The following is a 25,732-nucleotide window of genomic DNA, read 5'->3' on the forward strand; positions in this document are numbered from 1 at the left end:
GTTGTCCAACTTTGCGGCTGCGCCGCACACAGACCGTAAAAGGTATCTCAAAAAATTGGATAACTTTAGATGCCCCACTTGTCCAGAGGACGTACGCCGATTTTGAAGTCGGTGGGCAAAACGCCCTAGGAGGAGTTCGTCAAAGTTTGACGTGAACAAAATGGCTAACACAGCGTGTTTTCATTTTCAAAGGAACATGGCGGCCATAGGGTAAGTCTTGGGGCGTGGCCACAATAATATTTTTTTTTTTGTCCTCACGAGAGAAATGCGTGTCCCAAATTTCGTAGCTTTACGCCAAAGTTGACCTCGGGGCGTCTCCCATAGGCGCAATGTATTTTGACTTTTGTCGGTGGCGCTGTCGCGCCATTTTTTAACGAAAAAAAAAATGGCCCAGAAAAAATCGAATTTTTCGCCGATTCCGGATTTTTGGGCAAAGTTTGGTGAGTTTTTGAGCATGTTCAGGGGGTCAAATTAGAGCTCAAAAAGCAGAAGAACAAGAAAAATAATAATAAAAATAATAATATTTTTAGCAAAAACAATATAGCCGTTTCCACTATAACAACAAATGATACATCGTTTGAAAGCTCTAAGCCTTCCCGATGCCGCCATGGGGTGGAATCATCATTACGAGCGCTTACGCGCTCGTCACTCCCTATTCCGTCGGGATGCCCCGCCCACTCCCCATAGACTTCCATTGATTTGAGCAGATACAAGCATGGCCCATGCCTGCGGCATGGACTCTCGCGTACGGGACGATGCCAGGAGGGTTTTTGGAGGAATGCAGCGCTTCGCGCTGCTGTTGTCAACAATTAGTGAATGGGCTACGCCCATTCACTAATTGTAGACTATTTCTGTCATAGCAGGAGTAAGTATGCATAATCCATGCCTTCGGCATGGGCTAGTTCACTGTACTTGCCAGGGGCCTTCGGCAGCGTTGCGGGAGCAATAGGCCCTCCGCCCTGCTGGGGCTCGGGCCTAATAAGTTTGGACGCTGAGAAAGCTTTTGATTCTGTTCGCTGGACTTATTTATTTATTTACTGCTTAACAAATTTAAAATAGATGATTTAATCATCTTTACGATTGCCCAACATCAAGAATCAAAATGAACGGTCACTTGACAGACTTTAGAGAGAGGAGTAAGACAGGGCTGTGCTTGGTCCCCTCTGTTATTTGCTTTGTACTTGGAACCATTGGCCCAATATATTAGACAATCAGACACAATTTGTGGTGTTTCAGTTGACAGGACAGATGATGTTCTATTATTTCTGACCAAACCAGAATTTCAAAATAAAAAACTTGAATACCCCCCCAGATCTTTAAAGGTCTTACCCATTTAAATGGCAAACGGAGTCCCTCAAATATTTAGGTGTGGTCCTCCATAAAGAACTGTCATTTATCTTAGAGAAAAACTGCACTCACTATAAAGAAAGATATTAATTCTAAATCAAAGGATTGAAACTATAAAAATGAATGTTTTGCCCAGATTTCTCTCTCTGTTCCAGACTCTCCTGATTTCTATCCCCAACTGGCCGTTTGATGATGGAATAAAATAATCTCAGGATTTCTATGGCAAGGCAATAAACCTCAAATCTGATTTAAAACTCTACAATTATCAAAGAAAAAGGAAGCAGGTTTCCCTTTATTTCAGCTCAAATCAAAGCGTTGCTGGTGTGACGCAGAATCTGAAGCTCAATGGTCTCATATTGAGAGTAATGTGGTGCCTGAGGTTCCTGTTCAGGCCTTATATTGAGAGTAATGTGGTGCCAGGGGTTCCTGTACAGGCCTTATATTAAGAGTAATGTGGTGCCTGAGGTTCCTGTTCAGGCCTTATATTGAGAGTAATGTGGTGCCGGGGGTTCCTGTACAGGCCTTATATTAAGAGTAATGTGGTGCCTGAGGTTCCTGTTCAGGCCTTATATTGAGAGTTATGTGGTGCCGGGGGTTCCTGTGCAGGCCTTATATTAAGAGTAATGTGGTGCCTAAGGTTCCTGTTCAGGCCTTATATTGAGAGTAATGTGGTGCCGGGGGTTCCTGTGCAGGCCTTATAGTAAGAGTAATGTGATGCCTGAGGTTCCTGTACAGGCCTTATATTGAGAGTAATGTTGTGCCTGAGGTTCCTGTACAGGCCTTATATTGAGAGTAATGTTGTGCCTGAGGTTCCTGTACTGGCCTTATATTAAGAGTAATGTGGTGCCTGAGGTTCCTGTACAGGCCTTATATTAAGAGTAATGTGGTGCCTGAGGTTCCTGTTCAGGCCTTATATTGAGAGTAATGTGGTGCCGGGGGTTCCTGTACAGGCCTTATATTAAGAGTAATGTGGTGCCTGAGGTTCCTGTTCAGGCCTTATATTGAGAGTAATGTGGTGCGGGGGGTTCCTGTGCAGGCCTTATAGTAAGAGTAATGTGGTGCCTGAGGTTCCTGTACAGGCCTTATATTGAGCGTAATGTGGTGCCTGAGGTTCCTGTGCAGGCCTTATATTAAGAGTAATGTGGTGCCGGGGGTTCCTGTACGGGCCTTGTATTGAGAGTAATGTGGTGCCGGGGGTTCCTGTACAGGCCTTATAGTGAGAGTAATGTGGTGCCTGAGGTTCCTGTACAGGCCTTATATTGAGAGTAATGTGGTGCCTGAGGTTCCTGTACAGGCCTTATATTAAGAGTAATGTTGTGCCTGAGGTTCCTGTACAGGCCTTATAGTGAGAGTAATGTTGTGCCTGAGGTTCCTGTACAGGCCTTATAGTGAGAGTAATGTTGTGCCTGAGGTTCCTGTACAGGTCTTACTGGCACATGAAATGTTACTATGAAGACAGCGTTTTTGCAGTTTTGAACAGGAAGTCAATGAACCTACTTGTATTATTAAGCCGTTTTAGATCAATATTGCAATTTACAATAAAGAAATTGTAAAATGATGATCTACAAATGTTATAGTTCAATAAAAAATACCTGAGGGAAAAACATGATATGTCCCCTTTAATGAGACAGCACGGGCGCCTTTAAATGTCGTTTAAAGTGATTTATTCTCATTTTTCTTCACATATTATCCTTGAGCAAACCGTCTGTGTAACAAAGGTGTTATTTGGTGTGACTTTAAACGCGAGCATCGACAGGGGGCGCTGTTCCGTGGTGCGTCCCTCGGCTGTAGGCCTCGTGTCCCGTGTCTGCGGACATTATATGTATATAAGACCCAAATCTGAATAAAACCACCAAACACTGAGTCGCTTCAGAGTGACACGAGCACGACACGGAGCCACGGCCACGTCACTCCCACGCGCGCCTCATTAACACCGTGACGCGCTCGTTTCTTGCGAATTATAGACCGAGTGTCTCCGCGGCCCGAGCGGCATCTGCGGTGGTTTTAAAGCCCACACCGAGCACGATGTCAAAACAGTCTCACTCGCGTTTTCTCCGCCACAATTCCCGCAACAAATGCCCTCACGCGTCCGAGGCGAGTCCCGAGCGCGTGCCCAAAGCCTTGTGATCATAAAGGGCACTTCATTCTGTGGAATAAACACGCAGTGATCGTGACGAGCCACAGAGGAAGCTGCGCGTGTCTGTCGAGGCTCTGCACGTACACGCACCAGAAACGCGCCAGAAACGCACCAGAAACGCACACCCGCGCGTGGTTTGGACCCGACAGACGTGGACTGGCACGGGTCTGTTGCCTGGCGTGGGCCCCGGGGCGAGGAAAGTTTGCAAAGGGAGCGTTTTAACACTTTGTGGCCTGGGGTTGTGTGTGTGCGTGCGTGTGTGTGTGTGTGTGTGTGTGTGTGTTTTCTATGTTGGAGGACTCCATTTTGAGGGGATGGGTGGTGGACCGTCACCGATGGCTGTGGCACGAGAAACAGAACACGCGCACGCGCGCTCACGCACACATGCACGCACTTCCACACACGCACGCGCGCACACTTCCACGCTCACACGCACACAGATGTCATGATATTGGCACCAGTTCCACGCGTGACTGGAGCGTTTTGAGGTTCAGCTTGGACACGTCACGCTGAAATCTCGTTATTGAGCTTATAATCACGCGCATATGTGACGTAATTGCGCTGTCGCGGGGATCCGTGGATTTGTAGTTGGTTTATTTTGGGTTTCACAAGAAATGTGAAGTATCCCGGGTCCAAAGGGACCCCTGGCCCCCGTGCCGCCGTGGACCGCGCTGGGGCGGGAGCGGCGGCGCGCACTGACGCACCGCAATAAGCCATTCCACGCACGCCGCGGCGGGCAGTGACTTTTGGGACCAAACGGGGGTCGAGAAAAGTGCTTTTATTTGGCTTTTGTCAGTGTGTTCGAGGAGAGCGCAGAGCGGGCTCGCGTCAGGCCGCAGCGGAGGGAGGGCGCACGGAGGCACAGCGCGGGGAGGCGGGGGGAGGCGGGGAGGCGGGGGGGCGTTCACCGGATCGGGCCTAGCAGTAGCGCCGACCGGACTGTCCCCATCCGCTCTCTAAAAGCTGCATTTAGAGCCTGTCCCGGGCCACGATGAGCGCGGCCGGGCTCGTGTCGGCGCAGGCCCACGCGGCAGTGGTAAGTGTGTGCGCCATGTGCGGTTTGCGTGCGTCATTTTGCTGTTGTTTGATGCACGAGCCTCTGCGTCGTTTGCGTCCGGGGGAAAAAGCCCCAAAGGCTCCGCGCGGGGCTGTCAGTCACGCCGAGACGCGGACACAGACGCGGGCCGTGCTGTTTGCGTTTATGCATGTGCTAAATGTGAAGACGCGCGTGTGAGCGGCACGTGCACGCGGCCGGCACACGCACGCGCCGCTGGTCCGTTTTGGCCCCTGGCACTTTGGCGTTGTAAAGTAAAGATGCGGTGGCAGAACGATGTGTTGATGCGGATGCAGAACGCGCACGATGCGGGCTTTTTCCCGTCGCCACGGACACGCGGCGTCACGTTTGTCCAGTTTCCACGATGGTCACCGCGGCCAGGTAAACCAGTGACGTGATGCCGTAACTTTAGCCGCATGTTTATCCTCAATAACGGCGTCATAACAGACATAAAGAGGCGGCAACGATCAAAACAACGATTAATTAAAACATAACCGGTTGTCACCAGCAGGGGGCGAGTAACTATTAATTAAATGATTCATATGAGTATAATTTGAAGGTTTGAACCATTCTGTAAAGTAAATTAATCATATAACCGTGCGAACAAATACAATCTAAATGTAATTATCGCTATTATACTTTAAATTCCCTTCTAGTGATGTAAACGAGCCAATTACAGGCGAACAAAACATCTACAATCTAATGCATTTTCAATGGGAGAGTTAGCGTTAGCCTCCAGATTCAATTGGAGAGTTAGCGTTAGCCTCCAGATTCAATGGGAGAGTAAGCGTTAGCATCCAGATTCAATTGGAGAGTTAGCGTTAGCCTCCAGATTCAATGGGAGAGTAAGCGTTAGCCTCCAGATTAAATTGGAGAGTTAGCATTAGCCTCCAGATTCAATGGGAGAGTTAGCGTTAGCCTCCAGATTCAATGGGAGAGTTAGCATTAGCCTCCAGATTCAATGGGACAGTTAGCGTTAGCCTCCAGATTCAAATGGAGACTTAGCGTCAGCCTCCAGATTCAAATGGGAGCGTTAGCCTCCAGATTCAAATGGGAGCGTTAGCCTCCAAATTCAATGGGAGAGTTAGCGTTAGCCTCCAGAGTCAATGGGAGAGTTAGCGTTAGCCTCCAGATTCAATGGGAGAGTAAACGTTAGCCTCCAGATTCAATGGGAGAGTTAGCGTTAGCCTCCAGATTCAATGGGAGAGTTAGCCTCCAGATTCAATGGGAGAGTTAGCTTTAGCCTCCAGATTCAATGGGAGAGTTAGCATTAGCCTCCAGATTCAATGGGAGAGTTAGCGTTAGCCTCCAGATTCATTTGGAGAGTTAGCATTAGCCTCCAGATTCAATGGGAGAGTTAGCGTTAGCCTCCAGATTCATTTGGAGAGTTAGCATTAGCCTCCAGATTCAATGGGAGAGTTAGCGTTAGCCTCCAGATTCATTTGGAGAGTTAGCATTAGCCTCCAGATTCAATGGGAGAGTTAGCGTTAGCCTCCAAATTCATTTGGAGAGTTAGCATTAGCCTCCAGATTCAATGGGAGAGTTAGCGTTCGCCTCCAGATTCAATGGGAGAGTTAGCTTTAGCCTCCAGATGGGGCAGCTTTGTCGATAGAAATCATTACCAAAAGTTTTTTTAGTTTAACAATTAGCGCAGAAATTAGCATGCATGCTAACAAACACGCTATACATATCTTTAAATCTAATATGTTGGACAAATTGCACCAGAAATGTTGAGGAACACAACAGCTTTACAAAGATATGAATCTTACATAAATAGAACTGCAGTTAGATAGCTACTTGTATTACTCTTTGACAAAAACAATGAACATATAAACAACAATCCTTTGTCTACAAACAATTATTCGGCTGTTTTATTCAAATTAATGCCAGAGAGCATTTAGAAGTACCAGGATGTAAACACGTCACTCCTGGAAATGTTGATTGTGAAAAAAGCCTTGTTTGGTGGAGTTTGCTGTGTTTTATTAACCTGGCTCACATATGATTGACATGTGTCGCACAAAAGCTGTCGGGACGTCCTGACGGATACTTGAATCTGATTGGTCGAAGCGTCACAACAGCGGCACAAGCGGAGAATTCAAACTATCGTTAAATCCAGAGAAAAGAAATGTTCACGTTTGTTTAGGTTTGTCTCAAGTCACAATGCTGCGCTGTGATTGGCCCGCCACAGCGAGGGCGGCTCCAAACCAACAGATGGGCCAAGTGAACTCTCAAGAGCCTCACAAATATCACAGGAATTCATCTGACAGGCCAGATTAATGCTGCTGCGGAACATTTTAAGAGACAACAACAACAACAGCAACAACAATGGGAAATAAGAAAAGAAGGTTTTGGACCCTCCCCCTAAAAATGAAGAAGAACTTTGCTTTACCTGATTATTTAAACACTCTCCACAGATCTGACCTGTAACTCAGCCTGGTGACATAGTTACATACAGCACATTTAAAGATAACGACGACTAAATGATCCATTTAATCTTCTTTTGTCTTATAAAGGAAACATTTATCTCTTTTAACTTATGTTTACATTATATTCATCATTGTTTCCATCAAAAACATTCCTGGAGTTTGTCCTCTTCCTCTGAGCCTCACAAACTGACCTGACCTTTGACCTTAACATCTTTAACAACTGAAACTGAAATCAGAGCTGAACACGTAATGATTTTCTGTTAAATTCATGTCGTTATTATTATATACGGACCTTTACTCATTTATAATGTTTTTTATATTGATTGTTCCAAACGCCTCCAAAGCAAAGGTGTTGAAAATGAGCATTTCTGCTGTAACACACAACGTTTAATCTATGTTTCACTGTCGCCCTCTGAGGAAACTGCTGTTGTGATTTTGAAAAATTGAAATAAATGTAATATGTCTATATTAAATAAATAAATACAAATATAGAGTTGTTTTTAAGTCCATAAATCATCTCCAGACTTGTTCTGCGTAATCTTGACTCAAATTACGTTAATTACAATTGCATACTTAAATTAGCATGCTACTTTTTAAAAATGTGCACTTCGTAATTCCCTCTGCTCCCGGTAGATCAGGGGTGGGCAATTTTTTCCTCCGAGGGCCATATTCGAATCCAGGCAAGTAGCGGAGGGCCGGTCCGCCATCATTGGTGTGAAAAAAAAAAAATCCCAAAAATTAAATATCAAATAAAATATCACTTTTCTGTCAAATATAGGCTATTGAATCTATTATTTAATTTATTTCACGTCATAGGTATTAAGGATACACGTGCAGACAGATGCCTTTTTTTTTTTAAATATTACTTGAACAAGCTTGGCGGGCCGGATTGAAAGGCCCGGATTGAAAGGTGGGCCGTAGTTTGCCCACCCCTGCGGTAGATGAAGTCCTAACACAATTCCTGACGAGGGAACGCCTCACCACTGTAAGTAATGCATTCAGTAAATGCATTATGAGATACTCCACAGTATGTTTGAAGGCCAATTAAAGCTGCAAGCGGCATCCAACGGCCCTCACGACACGCCCTCAGTGTGTGCTTCGGGGGGTATTTTTGCCTAACCAGTAAAATGAACACAATTCTCTGTCAATTTTGCAGCTTCGTCGCACAGAGACTGTAACACTTTAATATTAACTTTAATATACTTTAATATAACTTCTGATGCCCCGCCCCCTGAAGATGATTGTCACAAAATTTAAAGTTGGTTGGGCAAACGCCCAAGAAGGATTTTGTAAAAGTGTCAAGTGTAAAAATTTGGTAATTTTAGAGATTTTGCCATTAGCGGTTTCTGTCATCACTATGGCAACGGTGTACAAAATATCACATAGGTCCAATTTCATTTCTGATTAGGATGGGAAAATATATATTTTTTCAGAAATTCACATAATTCGTAAAAACTATTTTGTTTATGGGTCAAAGACCTAATAGTCTAAATACATACATACACTGTAAACATCTGGATAACGTTTGATGGCCAAGTCAGATTTTGCAATTTTCTCATTAGGATAACCTGGGATGTTTCTCTCATCGCTATGGCTACGCTGTAAAAAAAATATGACACGGGTCTGATTGGCTTTTTTGTTTTCATTTTCAATTGAAGATGGCGGCCATATGGTTAGTCAGGGGGCGTGGCCACTATAATATAATTTATTGTCCTCACGAGAGGAATGTGTGTCCCGAATTTTGTAGCTCTACGACAAAGTTGACATCGTAGCGTCTCCCATGTATTTTCAAATGTATTTTGACTTTTGTCTGATTCTGAATTTTGGGGGGAAATGTGTGAGTTTTTGAGCATGTTCAGGGGGTCAAAATAGAGCTCAAAGAGCTGAAGGGAAAATAAATAAATAAATAATAATAATAACACATTTTTGCAACCGCATATCGTTTGAAAGGTTTCGAGCTTCGCCCATTCACTCATTGTTTACTACTTTTGTCATAGCAGAAGTCAGTGTGCATGTCACATGTCTTTGACAAGGGCTTTTTCACTGGTGCCAGGTGCGACAGGGCGAACTGTCGACGGGGTACCAAACATGCAGGTTAAATAGCCCTGCTGAGGGGCCTAATAATGCACGAGATGCTCTTTCAGGTACTTAGGCTTGAAGTATAACATAAGTGGATCATTTTAGATTTGTGTCATTGTAAACAGCGGTATTGATCTAACAGGAAGTGACCCACCACTTTAGTAACCCAATGATGAGAAAACTGTTGCAACAAGGTTAAAAGCTCATTCAAGTTGATTTTGCATAATACGTCCCCTTTAATGCTGTCGCTTTGGTTGCAGTATCACAAATGGCCACAGGTGGAGCTGACTTGTTTTTAATTTCTGTTCCAGGCTGAACCAGAATGAGCGGGTCGTTCCCTCGCCGTGACTTGTCCGTCATGTCGGCCGCCTCATCCCTCAAACACGCACCCGTCTACGGCTTCACTAAGAGGGACAGCTCGCCTTCCCCCTCCCCGGCCACCTCGTCTTACAGTCCTCTGCGGCGACTGCAGCATCTAACCAGCAGGGTCAGCCAGCCCGAGACGCTCCAACCTCCACGGGAACCCGATCCAAACTGGGAGTGGACACGAAACAAGGAAACTAAAGCGGACAGAAAATGTAATTGGACCGATTGTCACAGCAGGAAATCGTCTAAAGTCCAGGTTCAGGATGATGCTTTTGCGAGTCCCTCTACTGGACACAGACAAAACACGCCACTCGGGAATAATCAAAGCGAAGGCGGCGTGTCAGATAAAAACAACTGCTTTTCAGGTCCTCCCAGTCCGGCTTTTTCCCTCGACAGCAACAGTCCTTTTGCTAACGGATTCCTACACTTTGAGTCTTCGTTATTTGAGGACGACGATGAGGAAAGTAGCGGCAAACCGCCCGACGCCGAGGGGGAGAGAGACTTAGCGGGAAACGGAGAGACGGCGACCCCTGCGCTGGTTGCGAGCGACGCAAATAGAGAGTGCGAGGCTGAGAAGTCGGTAAAGGTCGTGACGCGCTCGCAGTCGACGGGCCAGCGGCGAAGATACTGGGACGGCTCGGATGACGAGGGATGGGAGAGCGACACGGAGCTGTTCCTGTTCGCAGACAGCCCTCTCCGAAACGCACTGGTGAGTGGAGGCTCTAGCGCGAGTTCTGTTCGAGATGTTGTTTAGTCCGATCGCTCTCGGCTCTTTCTGCTTCCTCGTTATGACACGTGTTTTTCCCCCCGTCAGAGCACTCAGAGCAAGTCGCTGGCCCCCGTGAAGTACTTTGAAGGCGAGGTGGTCTGGGCCAAGCTGAGCAGACGCCCCTGGTGGCCATGTGAGGTCACTGCAGACCCGGGTCAGGGGTGTTACCACAAGGAGAAAGGTGTTTCTCAAAATCAATACATCTGATTGATTGTTAGAAATTCCCGTTTTCTAACTTTGAAAATGTCTGGAATTTTGCAACCCTAAATGTGTATATTTACAGTGTTAGTCAAAGTGATGTAACTAAATGCGTGTGCTGAAAATACGTCTTCAGAATACTAGCGTTGAGTAACTGTATCTTCCTCTTTCATTTGATCAATTCAGAATTACTTTCCTAAAATCTAAGGAATACATTGCAGTATTTGATCATGAAATTTAGGCTTCAAATTTGTCTCCATTAGTACGAAAAAGTACCGCTCTTCTAGCGAATGGTTATGAGGTAATCTTAAGTAATCGTGCAACAAACATGATTTTAATCCATCTTGCATTTTTTACACCGTCTCGGCTCAGTTTTAAATGATTCTGGACCGTTGCGACGTCACATGAACACGTTGTTTTGTCACGTCCAGTGCTTCTTGCGTTCTTTCTCACCGTTTGTCGTGTGTTTGTCCCAGAGTCGAGCGACCGTCCCTGCCGCCTGTACTACATCCGCACCTTTGGGGAAAACGCAGAGGAGTCGTGGCTGGAGGATAAGTTCATCCACATTTTTCATGGAGGCTTCCAGTTCGATCAGCTGTACCGGAGCAAAGGGAAACACAAAGACAAGAACAAGAAGAACACTGTAAGGACGAATACACCTCTGTTGCGACTGTTTCACTAGGAATGATCGTGAAGTTGTAGTATTCTATGCAGATTGATGTGAATTTATCAAGAACTAGAGATGAAGGGATAAGGTCTTTTTCTTACGTAGCACCTCAGTCACCTCTCTTCACCTCCATTTCAGATTGCCAAACGTTTCCTGGACTCGTGGAGCTCTTCTGTGGCCGAGGCCGAAGCTCTCCTGGAGCAGAGGTCCGACATGGCGTCCTCCTTCCTCTCCGCCCTCGACGACTTGCCGCCCCGCAGGTCTCGCTCGCCTGAACTCGAAGCACTTCCCGCCTCTTCCGACCTTTCGCCCACAGACCTATCGCACCCGAAAGTCGGATCTATATCGTTTCTGAATGAGTCTTTTCCCACGAGCAAAACAAGCACTTTAACCAAGACTTCAGGAAAGAAAAAGTTAAAAAGCAAATTGAAAACAACTACACCTAACTCTTTGGAACACGACAGTGGAGAATGTCCATATTGTGATCTAGACTCTGTCCCTAAGATCCTCTGTCCGAAAGCACTGGAATGCCAGGCGAAATCTAAAATTTCAGCTTCCACAGACTCTCAAATGTCCACGCGAGACAAAGAGGTAAAAACGCATCAACCTGAGGTCCAAACCGGGCTTTGGTTCAGCAAATCTAGCAAAGACCGTCGACCAAAAACATTACCAGATCGAACTCTTTTCAGTAAAGGCGCGAAAAAGAAGAACTCTTCTTTTGTGGCCTCCAGAAAGTTTGTCAAAGATTGTTCTTTTTCCTCAAATCTATCGTTTAGTTTTGGTGAAAAGGCGTACAAAAGCAAACCAAGTGAAAATGTCATTCTTGAACAACCAGTGCAGCTAAAAGACAAAGTAGAGGAGCCTTTTGGTGCTAAGAAACACTCGGGAGACAGACTTGAAAGCTACGTTGAAGAGAAAACTTCAAGCAACACTACAATGGATGAGTTTAGATTTTCAAATACTTGTTCTCATAATGTAACAACCCCAATAGTAAAAGATTCAAGTCTAGAAAACCTTGAAGTCAAGTCTAAATTGGACGTAGGTCTAGAAGCAAACTCAAATACCAACATCTCTTTGGACGTTAAGAACGACTCGGCAAGCTCCATAACCAGCTCTGTTATTATATCCAGAAGCAGTCGAAATAACAGTTCAAAAAAGTCTTGGAAAAAGTGGAGCTTCCCTGAGAAAAATATAATCTCTGCAATTCAAGAGGAATGTCTAATACCTGGAATAATCTTCGACTGCACAAATCCATTGACAAAGTTCATGAAAGAGGCAGCTTTACTGTCAAAAAATAAAATTCCATTTGTAAAATTAATACGCGAGAATATTCCTGTTGAATCAGAGCAACATTCCAGGCAAACGGTTAGCATAAAGGATCAGTCAAAACAGGTAAAAGATCTGGGACGGCCAATGAGAGAATTGCAACCACAAGCAAAGGACAAGAAAGGAAGATATAAAAAGTCTAAGGGCAAAAAGCAAAAAGCTGGCCGTCCACCAAAGAAGAGAAAAGATGTTTTACAACAAAATGATCATGACAGTTCTGATGAATTGGTTAGCCAGAAAGAGACAAAGCCAACGACTGCTAACGACGCAAAAGAAACTGCGGCGCAATGTTCGGAAAAGCTAAATGCTAATGATGAAGTGAAGTCGGATGAAGTTACAGTCAAATCAGAAGTGAAGGAAGTGAAAAAACGTGGCCGACCTCCCAAACCCAAACGGCCATTGCCAAAACTGACTCATCTGGGATCGACTTTGAGATGTATTGAAAAGTTAAGTCGTCAAGAATTGCTGAACAGTTTGAAAGAAGCAGAGGCTAATGCGGCCAAAGTGTCTGATTCTGAAGGTAAAAACGAAAAGGTTAAAAAGCCAAAAACAGGGCGTCCAGCTAAAAACGCTCCCGAAACGTTGTCTTGTCAAGCTAAACACGTGTCACCACTTGAAGGTTTCGATAGTTCAGAAAAAGCCAAGACAGAAGAGACAAAAAGTGCCGCTGCGCTAGAAGTGAAATTGGCTAAACAATCGGAGAGGTCCAAAAAGCTAAAGGTCGGTCGCCCACCTAAAATAACTCTGAGAACGTCGTCAAAAGAACATCATTTCAACATTTCAATTTTAGAAGCTGTTGAGGATTGTGAGAGCAAGGATATAAATGTATCGAACGACCAAGAAGACACCACATGTCTAAACGTTCAAGAATCGGAAAAGTCAGAAGTTAAAAAGCTGTCTATAGTTGGACGTCCTGCCAGAATCCCCAGAAACGTTTGTGACCATGCAGAGACAAAAAGCTTCACCGACCTAAATGCAAATTTAGAATCAACAATTGTCCAGGCAACAAAGCATAAAACTGGCCGTCCTGCTAAAATGCCTCTAAAGTCCGTGGAGGAGAAAGATACGCCAGGCTGTGAAACTGTCTGGGAAACTGGTCAAAATGACAATCATGGAGAACTTAAAAAGTCTGGGGTCGAGAGAGAATTTACTCAAGATAAGTTTACAGCTACCGACGATAAGGGAGAGGCTGATTGGACTAGAGAATCGGACACAGTAAAAGGTAACCAGGCTAAAGTTTGCCGACCTGCTAAAAGTCATTATCGCCAGTTGTCGTTATTGCCCAGTCTGAGAGAAAGTAGCCAAAACAATAGTAGTGATCAAGATACAAAAAATATTGAAACGGTTGACGCTAGTAGGGCTAAAGAATCTGAAATCTCTAATGAAAGGAAGTCAAAAATGGGCCGTCCTGCTAAAGTTAGCAAAGATTCAACAATAGAAAGCCAATACGACTCAAATGCTATTAGCGAGCTCTGTGAGGGGGCCAAAACCTCAAAACAGGCCAATTCTAACTTTGACAAATCTGAAACCGAGACCGAATCGAGACTGACGGAGGTGAAAGTCAGCGCCAAAAAAAGTTCAGAAAAGCATAAAACAAGAAATGATGACCAGTTTGAGAACTACCAAATCTCAAATGCAATCAATTCAAGCTATCAACAAGCGCTAAATGCAAATCAAGATTTAATCCAGTCGGGCAACAATCAAAGTGCTGGAAAAGAGAAACGACGCAATTTCAAAAAGTCCTCATCCAAACAGCCGAAGGATCGTTATGGTAGATTTACCTCACACCGCATTGCCCAAGAGTTAGCATCACAGCACGTCACGTCTGTTGGGGCTACCAGTGCTAATATGTTAGAGGTAAACATTGCAAAGTTGAGCTTAGATGATTCAAGGGAGACATCAGGATCTACAGGAGCTGAAATGAAAAACGCCAAGGTTCAAACTCTTGCAGATACTACACGAGAACAAGCTCCGACGCGCAGTAGTCGATTATCTGTGAGTGACCAAACATCACCAGAATCTGATGGAAAAGACGAAAAACACGAGCAGTCCAAGCAGCCTCTTGTAAAAAAGCTAAAAGTCGGTCGCCCTCCCAAAAATAACGCGTTAAACCAAAAGGGCGAAGTAGAAAACGTTATCCATTTGAGCAGTTACGAAGACGCAGAAGTGAATAAGGTTAAACTTGAAGAATTGGAAGTCACCTCTGAATGTTCAACGCCAATGGTAAAAAAACTGAAGGTCGGGCGTCCTCCTAAAATGACCTCAAACCCACAGCCGTGCGCGGAAACGTTAGAGGAGGAGAAAAGTCGACTGGAATTTTCAAAAAGCTTAAAAACGTCAGATTCAGCTACACTTAATGTAATAAATACGGAAATCGCCTCAGATTTGAAACACTACTCGCCTCAGAAGCCGAGTGTTGGTCAGCCGCGAACATCAGAACCATCAAAGCGAGATTGCGATGCGTCAATTGAAAGTGTCGAAATATTGAGCGCTAATACCACTAAAGAAAATGTTCAGGATTCAACGTTTCTCCCAGACGCCAAACTGTCTTCGATCACGACAGTAAACGCCACTAGCCGTGCAAAAGGTATATCACAATCAAGTTTGAATCAAGCGAGTCAGAAAACATTGGAAAGAGTAGATCAGGTGATGCCTCGAGAAGTGGCCAAGACATCAAATAATAATAATAATGCAAATGTTAATCTAGAAGCCTTAGAATCTCAATCTAAACATTCAACAGTTACTAAATTTAAAGATGGCTGCACTACTAAAATGTATTCTTTGCCAAATCAGCCTGTTTCACATTTGAAAGAAGTAGAAGAAACGGTCCGCGATGGAGCGACAAAGAGTAAAAACGTACTAGAAGTTGACAAAGTGCAAAGTTTGGCAGATGCCGACAATGCCAGAGCTATCGTGCAGAAACGAAAAGTGGGCCGTCCGTGTAAAATTGTGAAAGAATCGTTGCCAAATCCAGCTAACCGGATCTCGGCACCTAGCAAAGTTGACGATTCAAACCGCCCAAAATATTTAACCAGCAACAGAGTGAAAATGAACCACGCCCACGCCGCTAAAATGAATCTAGAAGAGGCTCGAGTTTCGCCGGAAGCTGTAAAAACGCCAACCGTTCAGAAGCGTAAAGTTGGACGTCCGGCTAAAATTGTAAGACAGACGGATCAGTCAGCCTCAGTTTCAGTAATGGACGATAGAGTAAAATCCCCGGACAACTTGACCGTAAAGTCCAAGTCGCTGGACAATGCAGCTCAACTACGTTTGGAAGAATCAAGCGTTGAATCCAAACAAGTCGAGAAGTTAAAAGTCGGCATTCCAACAAAATTTCCATCTGAAACCTTGACAAATCAAGCTCGTCGGGATACTACAATTGAAACGATGTCTAAGGTAGATGCTGTTGTACCTGCGGCTGGAAAATCTTGCTCAGAAGATAAACAATCTCAGTTAAAAAAGTTAAAAGTCAGTTGCCCAACAATTACTACTGCTGAAACAAACGCAAATCAAGCGAGCGAAATGTCATCAATTGATAGAGGAATACAGAAAAGTGACATCACAGACAAATGTGTTAAGGTTCTCAAAGCCAACGCCAATTTGGAAGTTACTGAAATTTTGCTTGATTCCTCCAAACAGGCATTATTCAATAGATATAAAGTTGTATATCCAAAAACACACTCAGAAATTTTGCTGGATCAAAGTTGGTCGGACGTGGGAAGCTGTGACGAAGAGGGAAATAAACACGCCTCGGCAAAAAGTGCAGAGACAAAACTCGACGGGCGCGTGACAGTCGAAGTCTCGCCAGAGATTTTGAAGGTCAAGAAACCGATTGGTCGTCCTCCTAAAATCCTGGCGTCAAGAAATCAAGCAACGCCAGTGTCGACCGCAGAAAACGCGGGTGAACCGAAATGCAACCAATCAAAAGCAAGTGACGAAACTACGGTTGAAGTTGTTTTCGATAGAGTTGGTCAAAAAGCATCTGAAATCCCGCCGGTAATGGCCAAGGCGAAGAGGTCAAAGGTGGGACGACCTGCCAAAATCACCTCGCAAACGGCGTTGGATCAAGATAGAAATGTGTCTTCGCTTGAAAGTCTTGAGGTGTTGGTTAACCGGCAAAATTCAAAAGAAGTGGCACCAAAACTCGACGTTAAAACTGTAAATGTCGCAAGCGTAACTCAACAGAGGACTCACACAAAAAGTCCACAGATTCTAAAGGACGAGTATTTTGAGAAATCATCGCTTAGGAAAAACTTGACTGAAAAGGATTTGATAAAGTCGAGGGACATTGACCCTCAGGATACAATTGTTTCTGACGAATCGCAGAAGAACATCGTTGTACCTACGCCAGCGCCCGAGTCAAATATTGAGCCACTGATGAAGAAGCTGAGGGTGAAGAAGTGTGTTATAAACCTCTCGCATTCGTTGAAGGGGACGATTCCCGTAGATTTTACATCTGAAAATGCAGAAGATGGCAAACGAATCACAAACACTCAAGGTCACGAAGAAACAACGTCGAAAGGCTTGGACGCTGATGTGTCTGCGGAGTGGGGAACGCAGCTTATCAAGAAGACGAGTTCTGTGGCAAGTAACGAGGCCAAGAAAGATTCCAGTAAGTCTTCGAATCACAAGAATACATGTACAAGTTTAGTAGGAAATGTTAGTCAAATATTAGCCGTTGAAAGCTCTGATCGGAGACGGGTTATCAAAGCAAAAGGCTTGACGGAATTGACTATAAGCAAGGGCGCCAAAGACTTTGAAAGATTCCCTTCCAACTTGGTCAATTCAAAAGACAAATGTCCTGCAATGAACACAGACAGACGTGAAAGTAGTAGGATACCTTTTTGCGGCGAGATCCCAACCAGCAGAAGAGATGTCGAGCGATTTGACAGTCTTGAGAAACGCCCTACTGTGGATTCTTCAACTCCCGAAGGCACGTTGGTTGATAAATGCCGAAATTTAGTAAAGAAATCAGTAAATAAAACGTTACCTGAGCAGCCTGCACATCTCCCAGCCAGCAGCCGACTTATGACGCGGGCGTTCGAGGCCATGGAGGACACGGAGCTAAAGAAAGAGTCCGAGAAATCTAAAAAAAATTCAATATCACCCAGAAAAATTGGCAAAGATGCACAGAGCTCGACGTGGAAACCGGAAACAAACTTGGACTTTTGTAGCGACTTGGACTCTGTAGAAAATTACTGCAACAGTGGGTTTTCTAGCCCGAGCGCGTCTCCGGTGTCGTCGATGCTTTCGGATGATTTTGAGGTGGACGTTAAAAGCGAAGAGGAGGGAGTGTTAATATCCTCAACACCTCCGGTAGACTTCATACCTCTGACGTCGAAGGTTTTGTCGAAAAGGGACGACCAAGACGCGCCGGCGACCTCTCCGTTCTCCTTCATGAGCGGTTTCAAAGACGTAGACGAGTTGTCATTCCAGTCCATGGGCGACGGTAGCGACGGGAAGACGGCGCCGTTCAAAACTGACGCGAATTACAAGTTCAGCACTTTTCTCATGATGATAAAGGACTTGCACGACACCCGGGAAAAAGATGGATCGCCGTTGGAGCTTGAGATTGGGCCGCCAAGCCGCAATATCAAAGAGGAGCCCATGATCATGCCGGAGGTCGAACTCGCCCATCAAGAGACTCAAAACAGCGAGGAAAGCCAGTCGCCGAAGAAGCTTTACCTGAAGAAAACCAGCTCAATTTGGGTTAAGAAGAAGAGCAAAGGGGCAAGATGTGGACCTGGCGTGCCCGGGATCGAGGCTCCGGTCGGGGCGGAGCAGGGGGAGAGCCGGGCGTCGCCGGTGCATCCGTCCGAGAGGCACAAAACCTGGGAGTGCGTTCAGAAGGAGGTCGAGGAGGCGGGGCCGAAGGTGAACGGCGTCGTCAGGGAGAAGAGGACGAGTCTGATCATTAAAATCACAGGGGACAAGAGTCAAGAAGGTAAGAGCCAATCAGAGCTGTTTATACTTGTATTATTCTATTTATTACACAGAGCATCTTTATTCTAAAACCTCAAGCTGTGGGCTTTAAACGCAGTAACATTTTAGTTTAGATAAAAATAATAATCTTGTAATTATAATAATAATGATCATCTTTTCTTATATTTTTGGACTGATTTTGTAGTTTCCCTCAAATTAAGCGTTTTAAATTCACTACAAACTCGCCCAGCGCCCGTTTCAGCACAAATCTTGAGGAGAGCAGTGTCGTCCAGTTTTGTGTTGTTTCCTCTTGGCGATAAAGTGTTCAAATAGTGACTGCACGGCTGCGACGTCCAGAGAAAAGACTTTGAAAAAAGCCGTGTTCAGGTCCAGGGAATCGCTGCAGTGTTGATCACATGAACACTGCATATTTTTAAACTCATCAATCGACTTTAGAGCAAGTTTTAGAGACTTTTCCCTCGCTTGGAGCCCCCGCTGGACCGGAAGTGCCATTACAGCGGAACGCACTAAAAAAGAGAATAAAGTGGGCGAGGCGATAAAAGGTCAACGTCACAGCAGTCTCAGAAACATTAATTATTTTAACACAAAGTTGCCATCATTTTAACGAGTGCATGAATCCATTTAAAAGTGACATGGGATAAATATTGAGACATTTTATCGTATATTTCCATTTTTAGGACATAAACGGATCAGAAAGCCGAGCAAGCGACTGATCGAGTGGACGGAAGAGTACGACCAGATGTTTTCACCCAGAAAGAAAACTAAGAAAACCGACAAGGTGAAACAATGACCTCTGATGATACTTTGTGCTGATGTTTCTGTCAAATTAAACCATGTGTTGTTTGTTGTTGTTTGTCGTTGTTGTTGTTGTTGTTGTCAGGACCAGTCGTCGTCAGTCTCGGACCAAAACGCCTGCGTGTTTCCCGAAATGCAAACCCCGCCTCCCGACGAACCCCTCGTGCCATCTCCGTCCGAACTGCGGATTCCCTGCGCCGAGAACCCCAGCTCCCAGAATGCACCGGTGATCGCCGTGGATACGCTGACCCCGCCCCCCGAGACCGAGCCCGCGCTAACGGAGGCGGAGGCGAAGGACTCAGGTGAAGATCGTTTACGGTTTCATTCACAGCGTTCGCTGTTTACGAGCTCGTCACCTTCAAATGTCACGCGATCGTTAAGTTACAGTTACGATGCGGTTAGAGCGCCTCCTACAGGTCGGACGACTCATTGAACTAAAATGCAGTTCAGATAAATATGTTTGGAATTTTGCTAGAAGTTATAAAATGTTTAGAATAGCTCATTTTTAAGATTTAAAATGTAACTTCCTGTTTGTAATTGATGACATCACACAATGATCCTGCTGTGATGTCACTTCCTGTCATTTTCTACAGATTGTTCTACGTTTTATCCACAAATACCTGCTCGGTGTAAAACTATCATTTATATGTACGACAGGTACACATAAGAACACCGTACAAACCTGTCATAGGCACTTTAAATAAATATCGTCAAGGTTCAATTAAATAATAGAAAATATTTGGTTTGTGGGCGGGGTTTGGAAGTCTCTAATTATTGCACATTTGATCCTACACTCTTTTTTAACAGAAGGCTGTTCAGTTTTGGAGAAAAAACGAAAGCGAAAACCCACTCAGAAAATCCTGGAGTATTGTTTGGAAGCCGAGGCCGCGCCGTCGCTCAAGAAAAAGGTACAAGTTTATCAAATATGGCATCGAAAAAGTGGAGATTTAAGTTTTAAAAATATTTGTAAATTCTTTTTTTAGGTCAAGGCAGTTAGAAGCTACTTAAATCCTCCTCCACAAACGGGTAAGTCACTGTTTAAACAGTATTGGTCAAAATAATGCGTTTCTATTGGACACTGAGACTTTTAAAATACTTTTTTTCTAAACAAAGGTTGAAATATGGAAACTAAAGCTTCTAGATAAAGTGTATTTACAAATTAAGTGTATTGTCAGTAATAAACAGGAAATGGTTTGTTCTTTTTTGACATTTTTGATTTAATAATGCTGCTGTTTTTTTGTTTTAAAGTCTCTAAAGCCAAATAACGAGAATCAAAATGAATTAATTGCTGCCTCTCGGAATGCCAGTCTTTATATTCATTTCCCTGACGGAAATAACATAATTAATCCTTTTAATAGACGTGTGCATGTGATTCAAACTAGTCTTTAGCTTTGACATTTTTGTATCTTTTTATCTACCCTTAGTGCATGATTATTCATCTTCAGTGTGTGTTTCTTTGCTCCTCAGATCCTCAGGCTCTGAAGAAGCTGAAGCAGCTGATCATCTCCAGCACTTGCCTTTCGGAGCCTGCATCGCCCCCTACAGGCCAAACCTGCTCCAGTCCAGACCTGGGGCCAGGTTTCAGTCCACGTCCAGACCCAGATTTAGATGATCCTAAATCAGAAGAGGCCACGACGGAGGAGTTTGAGCTTTCTCTGCCTCTCCATCCTCAAAGTCACGAGGAGCAGGAGGTGAGACACATGCACATACTCCCCGGTAACCACAAAACCCCCCGAAGCCCCCCAAAAAACCTTGAAGCCCCCAAAAACCCACTGAAGCCCCCAAAATCCCCCAAAGCCCCTAAAACCCCGAAACCCCTAAATGCCTGTTTTTCTCCAATTTGGCCATTCTGATGACGTTTATAATGTCACTTCCTGGTTTTATGGGGCCAACAAATATGACATAGGCAGAGACACAACTGTTACTTTGCAACCAGATTGTAAACAAGAGCCAGAGACCGTTTAAATCATACAATATGATTTGACAAAAAATGACACCTTTATTTTTTAAATGACTGTTTAAACTGTCATAAAAAGGTGTGCGTCGCATGCAAATTGTCTCGGCGCATTTTAATGACATCACAGAGGGATTCTGTTGTAGAACTCAGCACTATTTTCTGCAACTTGTCAAATTTTCTTCACAAACTGGAACTTAACTGAAAAACTATGATATTTATTTAACACAAAGTCACCAAACAACGTCATGAATAAACTTCACATTGACTTTAATATGTTTGTTTACACGCAGAGTAAACCGGGTTATTGAGCGTCTGCGTCATAAAGTAGACGCTACATGTTCTTGTATTCCCATTTATTTTTTCACATCAGGATTTTTGATGCGTTTCCACTCCTTAACACTTTCACAGATTTCAACAAGTTATACCTCTTTATGATCGCTTTCACGTCTTAGGGGGGCTATTGCTTTAGACATTTTTACATACCGTACTTTTTTCCTGTATTTGCAAAAGTAAATTGCTAATGCTAACGCTAATGCTATTTAGCTCAGGTCTGCTTTCAGCACGATCTTGCAATTTGTCAGGACAAACAACTATTTGAGTCGCAAACTACGCAATCATCAACTGTGAATTACTGAGCGTCGTTTGGTATATCGCAAAACGCAGCAGAAAACATGGCCGCGCGGGAAGGCGAGAGCCATCATCGCCACTAGTGCGGCTTTAATGTCATTTGTCAATGTCATTGTGTTTTACGACAGATGGACCTGAGTCTGGACCAGATGGACCTGAGTCTGGACCAGAGGGATCTGAGTCTGGACCAGGGGGACCTGCTCCTGGACGAGGCTTTAGCTCAGAGGAGGATCATCGGCGACAGAGGAGGACCCGCCTCCATGAAGGAAAACATCTGCCAGGTCGGTCTTTAAACAGAGAACAAACAACAGAGGCACAACATCACGCATGATCAAACTATCACGATGCACACGCCCGGAAAATGACCTCCTCATGTGTGTTGAGAAGAAGAAAACATCACAGTATTTACTACATAGTCCCAAATTACACTCGTGGGAAACGTCCAGGATTATTAAAACGTTAAGTTATTGTTTCTGTAAGCTGTAGTTTTATTTTGGTGACGAGCCAAAGTGTAAAATGTCACCGTCACTCGCATGTGCGATATTCAGAATGTGTTATTGTGTCTCCTCAAACAGACGTGTTTTGAGCATGTTCTGAGCGTGTTTTGAGCGTGTTCTGAGCGTGTTTTGAGCGTGTTCTGAACGTGTTTTGAGCGTGTTCTGAGCGTGTTTTGAGCGTGTTCTGAGCGTGTTTTGGTGTCGCAGGTGTGTGAAAAGACGGGTGAGCTGCTTCTGTGCGAGGGCCAGTGCTGCGGAGCCTTTCACCTGCGCTGCATCTCTTTAGCTCAGGCTCCGAGCGGAAAGTTCATCTGCCCCGAGTGCAAATCAGGTACGAGCGCTGCAAATCAGGCACGAGCGCTGCAAATCAGATACGAGCGCTACAAAACAGGTACGAGCGCTGCAAATCAGGTACGAGCGCTGCAAATCAGGCACGAGCGCTGCAAATCAGATTTGAGCGCTGCAAATCAGGCGCGAGCGCAAATCAGGTACGAGCGCTGCAAATCAGGCACGAGCGCTGCAAATCAGGCACGAGCGCTGCAAATCAGGTACGAGCACTGCAAATCAGGTACGAGCGCTGCAAATCAGGCACGAGCGCTGCAAATCAGGTACGAGCGCTGCAAATCAGGTACGAGCGCTGCAAATCAGGTGAAACACTGCAAAATAATACTAATAATAATACCTGATAATTGTGTCTGTTGTGTCCAAACTGTCTCTGCCTTTTCTCAGTAATGTCGCTTATTGATGACATCACACAGGGATCTCTACTTCCTGTCATTTACAACCTTTTTCAGTTTTTCTCCGCAAACTGATGTAAAACTGTGGTGAACATTTACCACAGGGACACGCCCAACAAACCAAGTCATAATTAGAAAAACACAGGGACCTGTCATACGCCCTTTAAGTCTGAACGTGCTGAACCTCGTGTCTGTCGCTGTGTCTCAGGCGTCCACACGTGCTTTGTGTGTAAGAAGCGCGGCGAGGACGTGCGGCGCTGCATGATCCCCGTCTGTGGGAAGTTTTATCACGGTGAATGCGTCGCCGCGTTTGGTCCGACGGCGCCGACGGGGAACCGCGGCTTCAGGTGCTCCATCCACGCCTGCCTCACCTGCCACCTGAGTAACCCCAGCAGCAGCAACCTGTCCAAAGGTGAGCGGCAGGGTCAAAATGGCTGTCAAAGTGCGCTAAACTGACCTTTTGTGAGTTTTATTTTGAGTTATTTCTTCATCAAAACGTATCTGGAATTGTCAGTCCTGCATGTTGAATAAAAACAATTTTAGAATTCTCTAGCTTAGCTCTCTATGTTATTAAAATACTGCCTGTGTTTCTAACTAACGTCTAATATTTATGAACATGAACAGAGCCTGAGCTACAAGCACAGACTCTAAACTTCTCCTCTGCACATGCTCAGTTAGAGCTTCTCTTCTCCTCTGCACATGCTCAGTTAGGGCTTCTCTCCTCTGCACATGCTCAGTTAGAGCTTCTCTTCTCCTCTGCACATGCTCAGTTAGGGCTTCTCTCCTCTGCACATGCTCAGTTAGAGCTTCTCTTCTCCTCTGCACATGCTCAGTTAGGGCTTCTCTTCTCATCGGCACATGCTCAGTTAGGGCTTCTCTTCTCCTCTGCACATGCTCAGTTAGGGCTTCTCTTCTCCTCTGCACATGCTCAGTTAGGGCTTCTCTCCTCTGCACATGCTCAGTTAGAGCTTCTCTTCTCCTCTGCACATGCTCAGTTAGGGCTTCTCTCCTCTGCACATGCTCAGTTAGAGCTTCTCTTCTCCTCTGCACATGCTCAGTTAGAGCTTCTCTTCTCCTCTGCACATGCTCAGTTAGAGCTTCTCTTCTCTTCTGCACATGCTCAGTTAGAGCTTCTCTTCTCCTCTGCACATGCTCAGTTAGGGCTTCTCTTCTCTGCACATGCTCAGTTAGAGCTTCTCTTCTCCTCTGCACATGCTCAGTTAGAGCTTCTCTTCTCCTCTGCACATGCTCAGTTAGAGCTTCTCTTCTCTGCACATGCTCAGTTAGGGCTTCTCTTCTCCTCTGCACATGCTCAGTTAGGGCTTCTCTCCTCTGCACATGCTCAGTTAGAGCTTCTCTTCTCCTCTGCACATGCTCAGTTAGAGCTTCTCTTCTCCTCTGCACATGCTCAGTTAGAGCTTCTCTTCTCCTCTGCACATGCTCAGTTAGAGCTTCTCTTCTCTGCACATGCTCAGTTAGGGCTTCTCTTCTCCTCTGCACATGCTCAATTAGGACTTATCTCCTCTGCACATGCTCAATTAGGGCTTCTCTCCTCTGCACATGCTCCGTTATGGCTTCTCTTCTCCTCTGCACATGCTCAGTTAGGGCGTTAGGGCTTCTCTTCTCCTCTGCACATGCTCAATTAGGGTGTTAGGGCTTCTCTTCTCCTCTGCACATGCTCAGTTAGGGCGTTAGGGCTTCTCTTCTCTCTTCTGCACATGCTCAGTTAGGGCTGCTGTCCGCTCTGGTTCTAAAAGCTAATTTTAGAGGGCGGCGCATAAACGGGCCTCTGAACACGCCCACAGACTGAGCAGCAGCAGGAGAAGAAAAAACAAGCTTCCTGCAGTACTGCTCAGCGGCCTGTAGAGGGCACTAAAAGACACTGTGGCTTCAGCCAAGCTTCAGCAGCAGAAGAGAGGGGAAAACGGGCTTATGTGGATATATTTAAGAACAATTTATATTTAGTTGTGACACACAGTAACTTTAGATTTGAGTGGTCAATCACTGCTGGCCCTGATTGCCTTGACTACACGACACCGTTCTGTGATTGTCTGGGTGTTTCTTGGCTTCTGAGTGTTGGGTTGCCTCTTCGCAGGTCGCCTGGTGCGGTGCGTTCGCTGTCCCGTTGCGTATCATGCCACTGACCTGTGCATGGCGGCCGGATGCAGAATCCTCTCCTCCAACAGTGTCCTCTGCCCAAACCACTTCAGCCCAAGGAAAGGAGTCAAGAACCACGAGCATGTCAATGTGAGCTGGTGCTTCGTCTGCACTGAAGGTAAACGGCAGCTCTGAACGGTTTCAGCATCATCATCCTGACACTGCACCTCTGATATGGAGATGGGGCTGCGAAAAATACTGTTGAGTCGACGTAAAAGCTTTGAAAGTTAAAAAAAACGTCAGAAAACTTTAAAAGTGATGTCTTAAAAGTGATGTCTTAAAAGTGATGTCTTGACCTAGTTTACAGTTAAAATCTCTGTAATTAACAATAAAACTCACTCTAAGATTATTGTTTTTTCTATAAGCACAAAAAAACGAAATGATCTGAATCTATCATAGTGCGTAGTCCTCATGCACACGTTTGCTCCTCCCTCCCCGGCCTGTAGGGGGCAGTCTGCTGTGCTGTGAGTCCTGTCCCGCCGCCTTCCACAGAGAGTGTCTGAACATCGAGATGCCCAAAGGCTCGTGGTTCTGTAACGACTGTAAGTCCGGGAAGAAGCCCAGGATCAAGGACATTCTGTGGGTCAAAGTGGGACGCTACAGGTCAGTGGTACTGACCAGTCGACTTATTCACCCGTCACACGTCATCG

General features: G+C 45.1%; 1 protein-coding gene across 1 annotated transcript in view; it reads left to right on the top strand.

The window, feature by feature from the left end:
* Positions 1 to 4,407: 4,407 nt before the first annotated feature.
* nsd1b (nuclear receptor binding SET domain protein 1b) overlaps positions 4,408 to 25,732 on the top strand; it is a 32,975-nt gene continuing 11,650 nt past the window's right edge. Inside the window, exons 1-15 of the mRNA XM_072446019.1 lie at positions 4,408 to 4,520; positions 9,355 to 10,118; positions 10,224 to 10,359; positions 10,853 to 11,019; positions 11,182 to 18,313; positions 18,990 to 19,090; positions 19,193 to 19,409; positions 19,915 to 20,015; positions 20,091 to 20,133; positions 20,575 to 20,798; positions 21,820 to 21,972; positions 22,396 to 22,519; positions 23,134 to 23,337; positions 25,021 to 25,200; positions 25,529 to 25,685. Coding sequence (XP_072302120.1) covers positions 9,402 to 10,118; positions 10,224 to 10,359; positions 10,853 to 11,019; positions 11,182 to 18,313; positions 18,990 to 19,090; positions 19,193 to 19,409; positions 19,915 to 20,015; positions 20,091 to 20,133; positions 20,575 to 20,798; positions 21,820 to 21,972; positions 22,396 to 22,519; positions 23,134 to 23,337; positions 25,021 to 25,200; positions 25,529 to 25,685 — 9,656 coding nt within the window. The 5' untranslated portion in view covers positions 4,408 to 4,520; positions 9,355 to 9,401. The remainder of the gene's footprint in view (positions 4,521 to 9,354; positions 10,119 to 10,223; positions 10,360 to 10,852; positions 11,020 to 11,181; positions 18,314 to 18,989; positions 19,091 to 19,192; positions 19,410 to 19,914; positions 20,016 to 20,090; positions 20,134 to 20,574; positions 20,799 to 21,819; positions 21,973 to 22,395; positions 22,520 to 23,133; positions 23,338 to 25,020; positions 25,201 to 25,528; positions 25,686 to 25,732) is intronic.

Source organism: Eucyclogobius newberryi, unplaced genomic scaffold (genome assembly GCF_026437365.1).
Source record: "Eucyclogobius newberryi isolate DKJ021-1_F unplaced genomic scaffold, fEucNew1.0.hap1 SCAF_15, whole genome shotgun sequence".
NCBI classification, from domain to species: Eukaryota; Metazoa; Chordata; class Actinopteri; order Gobiiformes; family Gobiidae; genus Eucyclogobius; species Eucyclogobius newberryi.